Genomic DNA, 8,725 nt, shown 5'->3' with positions numbered 1-8,725 from the left:
GGTCTCTTTTATTTGTAGTCCCACAAAGATATGGATGGAACAAAATACATGGTATATGTAATTATATATAAAATTAGCAATGGGCTTATTAGGTCAGAGCCCCAGTTTGTGGAGTCTGGTGAGACACCGAGTTCAAGGACACAGAGGTCTTAATAAGTATAGGGCTGGATTCTCTACTGTTTAGAATCTGGCATAGTAATTTAGCTGCTCTGCTAATAATCACAGATGTAGATAAAGTTGGTGTTAAACTCTTATCAAATAAGAATTGGCAGCATCTTTTGCTCCATTCTAAAATATAATACAAGGGACAAGGCACAGGGGAATCAGGCCCCACTTCTATTGCTTTTCCCCTTTCCTTTGACTGTGTACTATAACCTTTATTTCCTACAGAGTGGAAGTCAGGAGGCAATGCCTCTCTAATGCCTAGTCTGCACCACCATGTTTTGACAACAGAACTCCAGTTCTACTGACAAAATGAGTGCACTCAAAGCCTTTCTGCAACAGCAGAAGCCTCCATTCTGCTTGCAGATATTTCAGCTCTGCTAAGCAAGGCTACTTGTTGCTGCCTAGAGACTAGCAGACCGTACAAGATAATTCTCTTTTTGCTGGCTGCCATGGTCCATTCAACAGTTGGTGCCTTTCCAGGGTGTATTTTGTACTCTGGTTGCACAGCTGCTAAGTGTAGTCATGCAGAGCTGCCAGAAGTGGCCAGGCATGCGCTCTGCAAGTTTGGGATCTTGTCACTGGAATGCCCCCATTAGTATGACCGTTTAAAAAAAAAAAAAAAAAAAAAAAGAAAAAAGAAAAGAGAAAAAAAAACTATCCAAAATTCTGCAATTTTATTTAGTGCCAGTATTCTTTTTAGAATAATTTACTTTTTCCCAAGACTTTATTTGCTATGATGAACTTTGTGACTGAGTTTAACATGGACAATAAAGTGTCTCAAGTATACAGGGTAGGGAAGAGAATATCTGTTTCTGGGTATCATGGCAAGAGCAGTAACCATCAAAACTCTTTAAAGACAATGTAGTTGATGTCTTTTTGTGACATGGACTGATGGGTCTCAGTGCCCATATCAGAAAGCAGATCCACAAAGAAGCCAAAGACTGAATGTATCCTGGACATTCTTTTCTAACCCTTACAGGTTAGAAGTAGCCCTGCCTGTAGGGTGAACAGGACCACATATGATCCCAAAAGAGAGCTTGACTTTGCAGAGGTGCCAATCCAAACCTCTTTATAAGCATCCAAGGTCTAAACTAACACCCAATGAATTTAGTTCAAATATTCCCCTCTGTCCCAATGGGCAGTGGACCAGGCTCTTAAGTATCTGCTTCACAAAGCTCAAGATAATTTAAATCTAAACTTTCATTTCTGTAGAGTTGCAGATAATTAGTGCATTTGAAAACTGATACCAATTGGCTGGTTTTTTGGGGTTTTTTTAGGGGATGTCCTTTTTTGGGGAAATGAAAAAAAAAAAAAAAAAGAGGGTAAATCAAAGCTAGTCTATAAGTAATAATAAATAAATGTATATAACCTGGGGAAAGTTCCAGAGAAAGCACCACAAAACAAGGCACATTTCCAATATTGACCTTTATTGAGCAAGAACCGCTGTGACGGTTTTACATCGAACAACAAAAGGTTGTATACTGTGCATGTCAACTAGGTTCTCCCATGAACAAAAGTCCATCTTAATTGCACCAGTGAGGTAAACATAATTATTAATAAGTAGCTTTTTTAAGGCTAGGAGAGTTCTGGTTATTTCATAATTATTATTAGTATTATTATTATTATTATTATTATTATTGTTGTTATTGTTTTTGGCTCAGTTGGTTCTTTGCATAATACATCTTAAGATGTTCCTTAGATGTGTCCCTCTGACAGCTCAGGAAATTCAAGAGTTTCTTTGGACATTTCATCTCATGCATTCATTTTTTTTCTTTTGTTTTGTTTTAATTCCCCAAGTTCTGTGGAGGGAGCACATCTCGAACTTGCATGCATTCCCGCCCTCCCCCAAGTATTGCACAAAAAAAAAAAAAAAAAAGAAAGAAAGAAAGAAGAAAGAAAAAAGAAAAGAAAATTAAATAAGTGTGTCTGGAGCCTCCATGAGAGAACCCATTCTGCTTTAAAGCCGTCACTCGCATGCATTTTGCAGCTGTCATATGGCTTAACCTTTTGCACCGACCTAAGCTCTTTTAATTTTTTTTAACTATTACTTTTAGTCACCCCCTTTTACTTCTTTTACTACGGCATGTGAAGTGACTTTCTCTACCTTCTTAGTGGACACCAATTTCTCCTCAAAGGTTTCTTCATGTTCCTCCACCTTCTGGGTGACTGTCACAGACTTCGTAATGTATTTGGTTGTGCCATCCTCACCTTCACTAGTGATTTTCTCTACCTTTTTCGTTACCACAATTTTCTCATCACCCTTCTCTTTCTTCTCTTCAGTTGGGCTCACATCCAGGCCATTGGTGACCACTCCCTTATCTTCCTCCTCAATTTCCTTTTCTTTCAATTCCTCCGTTTTCTCTTCTACCTCTCCATTCACTGCAATGTCTTCTTTTGTGGACCCTTTGGACACCTTATCGCTTTCCTCCTCTTTGCTGCTCACTTTTTCTTCTTTAGACTCTTTCTCTGCACTCACTTTTGTTGCCTTTGTGACTGAAACCGTCTCTTCCACCACTGACTCTTCTTCTTTCACTGGAGTGGCTGGCTTCTCTGGGGACCCTGCCTTCTCTGGAGTAGCTGGCTTGTCCGGAGTAGCTGGCTTCTCTGGGGACCCTGCCTTCTCTGGAGTAGCTGGCTTGTCCGGAGTAGCTGGCTTCTCTGGGGACCCTGCCTTCTCTGGAGTAGCCGGCTTGTCCGGAGTAGCTGGCTTCTCTGGGGACCCTGCCTTCTCTGGAGTAGCCGGCTTCTCTGGAGACCCTGCCTTCTCCTCTTCCTTGGCTTTCTCCTCTTTACCTTCTTTTTCATCTTTTTTCTCTTCACTTTCTCCTTCTGCTTCCTTCAGTTCTTCCTTAGCTGCTTCTGCTACAGGAGATTTAGGGGGTGACTTTGGTGGGGATGTTTTCACTTTCTCCACCTTCTCTTTTGCTACAGCCTCCTCTGCCTCTTCCTTCGCCTCAACCTCAGCTTCTCCTGCCTCACCTTCTTCAGCTTCCTCACCCTCTGTTTCTTCTTTTTCAGAACCTCCTTCTTCTGCTTCATCAGATTTTCCGGCTTCTTCCTCCTCCTCTGCTTCTTCCTCCTTCTCGCCTTCTTCTTCTTCACCTTCAGGTGCAGCTGCTTCCACTGGAGCTTTCTCCTCAGCCACAATTTCCTCTTCTACTGCTTCTCCCTCTTCTGCCTTTTCTTCCTCCTTCTCTTCTACCTGCTTGGCTGCCAGCTCCTCTGCAATGGCTGCCAGGGCATCATCCATTTCTGACTTTTCATCCTCAACTTTTGTCTCTTCAATGATTTCTTCTACAAACTTGTGCTGGACCTTTAGCTTTGGTGGTTCAGCTTTTGGTTTCTGTATTTTAGTAGAGGATATTGTGACTGATGGTTGCCTGTGTGTAAATGTGGGCCCAGTAATGCTTCCAGCGAAGGCACTGAATCTTGTTTCTTCACCCTCCAGTAGTTTCCTAGTGAAATAAAGACGATAAAAATTTGCATGTATATAGGACAACTGAGCACCTAAGAGAGCTGGCTTCTGGGTCAGCTGCACTCAACAGAAATAAACCAGTGTTTCATATCATGTGGAATAGGCTAAGAATGATTCAAGTATCTGTTATTCTTGCTTCTACAAAGACTGATGCAAAGCCTGCTGGAGTCAGTGAGAAGGTTTTCACTGACCCACAGACCAAGCTTTGGATCAGGCTCACGGTGCCATACAAGGGCTGCATAGAGCAGACAGGTTTTTTTTCAGCTCTAACGCTTGCTGATCATAAGGATCCTTATATGCTTTTGTCTTGTAAAATGGCAATTCAGATTTATGAGCCAGATACTTAAGTTGGTATAGACCATGGCAAAGCTGTTGACTTCCGTGGAGTCCAGCTGAAGACTGGAGCCTCTCTACATAAAACACAGAAATATTAAATATGTCCAAGACTTTCACACCCAACTAGGGATTTTAGATCTTTCATTTTCATTAAGGCATCCAAACCCTTTATACAGCTTTGAAAAGTGTCTCTGCTATAACAAATCTACCTGGATTTAAATGATGGTAATCTGGGCAAAAACTACTAAAATACATGGTTTTACATAGGCACAAAAGGTGCCTGGGCTATCAGTCACAGAATGGCACTGGGATTTGAAGATGTTTTCTTGCTAATAGTGTATTTTGCTGTTTTTATTTATACTGCAGAAAATGTAAGCGTTTTATCTAAACCTCCAACCCAGGAGTCATTGTTTGCATGTTTTATTTTCAAAAATTACTATGCGGTACATTAAGAAGCTTAAAAAAAAAAAAATCCTGCCAGATGATGGCAATAGCAAGCTATATGCCTGCTGCAAGACCAATTCAAAATTGATACTGGAAGAAAGTTAAGAAAACTGAAAGTACTTTGTAATATTTAGCTCCATAGTCCTTATTTGAAACCTTTAAAAAAAATACATCTTTGCTCTAAATTAATAAAAGGGCATTAAAAGATGACAGGTGTCACTAACTCAAGATGTGATATTTGAAGTATAGTCATTACAAAATAGAAGCTGTCCTTGGCTATCGAATGCTGGCTTATCCTATTCCAATACTGCATTCTAATGGCCCTATCCTGTTTGAAGTCATTGGAGTTTAACCACTGATTTCCCCAAAAGCAGGATCAATTATTAAGTCTGGCTTCATAAATTCTTAGGTTTACACAGATTTTAAAGAGTGCTAATATTTTGTTCAGTTGGAAGGTATTTCTGCATTTGTTTTAGGTTCAGTAAAGATCAGCCTCACTAATGACAAAAGCTTTTGGAGCTTTTAAATGGCAAAGGCTGGTTGGAGCCAGCAGCATCTGCAGTGCAATTAATATTCCAGACGAATCCGCAATGTTCCTACTGTACCTATATGCAGCGATTTCAATATCCAGAGCCATCTTGACATTGAGGAGATCCTGGTATTCCCTCAAATGACGTGCCATTTCCCATTTTGTACCTCTAAGCTCATTTTCCAACTGATGAATTGTGTCCTGCAACAGAAAGACAAGAAATAACATGAAATAACTGCCTGCAAGTAAAGAGCATCCCAGCCAAGAAAACAATGTTGTATCATAACAGCAACAGTGAAAGGTTCTGCCACGAAGCCTCTCAGGAACCCGCTCTGAGAAAACAGAGGTAATGAAGGAAAGGAACAGGGAGTGTAATGGTGCCGTCAGGATCAGGCCCAACATTTCTCAGCCGACTGCTTCACAGCAAAGCTTTGGGGGGCTGATCCTGCAGTACTGACTCAGGCAAGACGCTTTGCAATGCGGTCATTACATAGGTTCGACTCTTTAAGTCCCTGAACATACTTTAAGATCTTCCTTAGCTATCAGTAAACTGTAGCCCGAATTTACCAGACTCTTTTAAAACATCCCTTCTAAAAAAAATAAAAAAATAAAAAAAAATCAAAGGTCCGGCTGGCTGTTTAACACGCAGCCAGCAGATAGCTATGGAATATATTTTCACATCTCAGCTGAAATATTCCTTATGGTGTTAACCTGAACCGCTTTCCTAAGCGGCCCCATGAGGATCCACTACTTGGTGTCCAAGCACTACAAAATGCTCTTGGCAAAGCCGGGCATTGCGTTTCCTCGCTCCTCCACGTCGTGCCCTTCCTAGGTCAACTGTGCAGGGCGGGGACTAGCCCCCTGCGGAGACATCGCTTTGCTGCCGGGGCCCGCAACCAGGCGCGCTTGCGTTGTTTGGGGCCAGAGGCCGCCGCGGAGCTGGCGCAGCGCACGAGCCGCCCGCTCTGCACCGCCCGAGCCCCCGCCGAGCCGGCTTTCCCGTTCCGGGTCGGCAAGCGCACGGCACAGCCTCCCCCCCGCGCCGCGCCGCGCCGCTCCCGCGTACCTGGTAGGTGGAGAGGTCGCCGCTGTGGCGCTCCTCGATGTCGCTGAGCTGCCGCTCCAGGGACTCCTTGGTGCCCCGCACCGACTCCAGCTCGATGCTCTTGCTCTGCAGCTGCCGCCGGTACTCGGAGATCTCCTCCTTGGCGGAGCGGATGGCCTCCTTGTTGTGCTCGGCCGCCTCGGTGAGCTTGGCGTAGCGGCACTTGAACCACTCCTCGGCCTGGTGCATGTTCTGGTCGGAGTGGCACTCCAGCTGCGCCCGGATCTCCTTGAGCGCCGTGGTGAGGTCGGTCTTCAGGTAGTCCTTCCTCTCCACCGCCACGTGGGACGCCTGGATCTGGGCGAGCAGCTCGGCCACCTCCTCCTCGTGGTTGCCGCGCAGGAAAGCCACCTCGTCCTGCAGCGACAGCACCTTCTTGTCCAGCTCCACCTTGACCAGCGAGGCCTCCTCGACGTCCTTGCGCAGGGCGCGGATGGCGGCCTCCGTCTCATCGCGCAGGCGGGCCTCGTCGTCGAAGCGCTCCTTGAGCCGCTGGATGTCCTCCTCGATGTGGTCCGAGTCCAGCTGGATCTGCGACTTCTCGTGGTTCACCTGCTCCAGGGCGAAGCGCAGCTCCCGCAGCTCCTGCTCGTAGGCGTCGCCGAGCTGCGTGCGCCCCGCCTGCCTCTGGCGCAGCGCCGCGATCTCCGCCTCCAGCTCCTTGTTCTGCTGCTCCAGGCCGTGCACTTTCTCGATGTAGCCGGCGAAGCGGTCGTTCAGCCCCTGCAGCTGCTCCTTCTCGTTGGAGCGGCTCAGCTTGAAGTCGCCCGTGCCGTTGAGCAGCGAGGCCTGGCTCAGGTCCAGGCTCTCGGAGGAGCTGAGCAGCGTGGAGCCATAGGCGGCGCGGGCGGCGCCCAGGCCGGGCCGCTTGTAGGATGAGGACACGGTGCTGCCCGAGCCCCGAGACCACGACTGCGAGCGGAAGCCGCTGGAAGGCGAGGCGCTGGCGCGGCTGTAGGCGGCGCGGGTCTCGCTCACCCGCCGGTAGGCGGCCGGGCCACCCAGCGCGTCCAGGGAGTAGCTCATCTTGGAAGACGGGGGGACGTGTGCGGCTTCACAGCGCTGCCTGCCCGCCCGCACGCCCCTTATATTGCCGGCCCGGCCGCCGCCACGTGCTCCGGGGGCGGGCTCCTAGCGCCACGTGGCGCCGGGGCCCGCCCCGCTCCTCGGCCGGCTTCCTGCCCGCCCCCGCCCCCGCCCCGGCCCGGAGCCGGGCCCGCGGGAGCGGGCGGGGCCCTGGCACGGCGCTCCGGGGCAGGTAAGGAGCGTGCGCCGCCGCCGCCGCCGGCTTCAGCACCAAGGCCAGCGGCGGAGGGGACGGGGCGGCGGCACGGGGCGCTGTTTTCTCCGAGCCCGGCTTGAAACGAGCAGGAAGGCGCCCGGACGGAGCCGGGCTCCCTCTGCAATGCAGAGCCGCCCCCCGCCGACATCGCCCCCTCCAAGCCTCACCGCGGGCGAGAGGGAGGTCGCCTCTCTCTCTGTGAATCCAGGGGAGAGCAGCCACGACCCCCCTCGGCTCCCCCCCGCCCCCCCGCGAGAGCTGACATCTGAAGGTCAAAAAAGGCCCCGGAAAGAAACTGAAAGTCGGGGAGGGGATTCAGAGGGCAAAGTCTCATAGGCTTTGCTTTATGACACTTGAGAGGGCCAGACTTGGCTTTCCAGCTGTCAGGGCTGAAAGACAAAAGCAGAAAAGTGGAATCCTGCAGCAGGAAGTCCATTGCAGTTTCCCCTTTCACCGGCGCATGCACAAAGCATCCGCAGTGTAACAGGGAGATGCACAGAGATATATATTTATTTAGAAAAGGTGCCCTCGAATTTAAAACCTTTTTTCATTCACTTTTCTGATTCTTGGCTCTCTTTTTCCTCCCCTTTCTTGCTCTCATTTTTAACATAATGCTTGCTGCATTGCTTGTAATTTCTCTCCGTGAAGCTTATGGTGGCACCTTATCATTTTTGAGGGGTACCTTGTAGTGTCTAGCTAGCCTCTTAACTAGTTAATTGCAGGGAGAATTCATTGCTGTTGCTGTAAGAAACAAATCTGGTGCCTAAAAAGCAGTGCTGAGGGGTTAGATTTTACCTCTGCATTCCTTCCTCCAGTAGGTAATGAAAATATGTCTATTTAGAAGGCAGCAAAATTCAAGAGGGAGAACCATATGCACAAATTACCTACTTGTCTTTAACCTTGCATAGAAAATGATAATTGTAATGCTGCCTTATCTCTTCACTGTGTGCAGTTTGAAAAGTCTGAGGGACAGGGTTAAACTTTGCAAACCACATGGAACATTGTATCGCCATTGGCTCATTAATATGGTGTTGTCATAGGACTGCAGCACTGCAGTCACTGGAGAAAGGAAATCAGAACTGTTCAAGGTATCTGCTGAATTGCATTTGCAAACAGTTTGTTATGGTCTGTTAGATCAGTTTAAAGTGTTTGGAGATGTATCTGACAAACATAAAAAGAAGGTTTTAGTATAACAAGCAATCAAGAATTCTGAATGCATCCCATTAATTTTGTTCAGAGTTTCTCCATAGGTGAAAAACAGACCATTGGACTAAGTAGGTAGTCAGGACTGGTTAAAAATACTGGTTCCATTGGTACTGCATTTTACTTACTTTCAGAGGGAAAAAAGCTGTGTTATAATTCCCTTGGCTGATATTCTCTTCCTTTGAT

At 47.4% G+C, this 8,725-nt stretch overlaps 1 protein-coding gene across 1 annotated transcript; it reads right to left on the bottom strand.

Moving 5' to 3' along the window:
• Positions 1–1,571: 1,571 nt before the first annotated feature.
• Positions 1,572–7,127, bottom strand: NEFM (neurofilament medium chain). The gene is made up of 3 exons (XM_006276809.4): positions 6,016–7,127; positions 5,026–5,150; positions 1,572–3,620 (listed from the first exon to the last, which is right to left on the bottom strand). Exons 1-3 carry the CDS (start codon positions 7,078–7,080, stop codon positions 2,216–2,218), a joined length of 2,595 nt encoding a protein of 864 aa, XP_006276871.3. The 5' UTR covers positions 7,081–7,127; the 3' UTR covers positions 1,572–2,215.
• Between the last annotated feature and the right edge of the window lie 1,598 nt (positions 7,128–8,725).

The sequence above is a fragment of the Alligator mississippiensis genome, chromosome 7 (assembly GCF_030867095.1).
Source record: "Alligator mississippiensis isolate rAllMis1 chromosome 7, rAllMis1, whole genome shotgun sequence".
Lineage (NCBI taxonomy): Eukaryota > Metazoa > Chordata > Crocodylia > Alligatoridae > Alligator > Alligator mississippiensis.
Note: the sequence above shows the minus strand (reverse complement) of the source record. Positions and strands in the feature narration are given on the sequence as shown.

Coding starts and splice junctions, on each gene's coding strand:
- NEFM (XM_006276809.4), bottom strand. CDS start 7,080: ATGAGCTACTCCCTGGACGCGCTGGGTGGCCCGGCCGCCTACCGGCGG. Junction 5,151..6,015: donor GCGACCTCTCCACCTACCAG/GTACGCGGGAGC, acceptor TTTCTGTTGCAG/GACACAATTCATCAGTTGGA. Junction 3,621..5,025: donor ATTGAAATCGCTGCATATAG/GTACAGTAGGAA, acceptor TTATTTCACTAG/GAAACTACTGGAGGGTGAAG.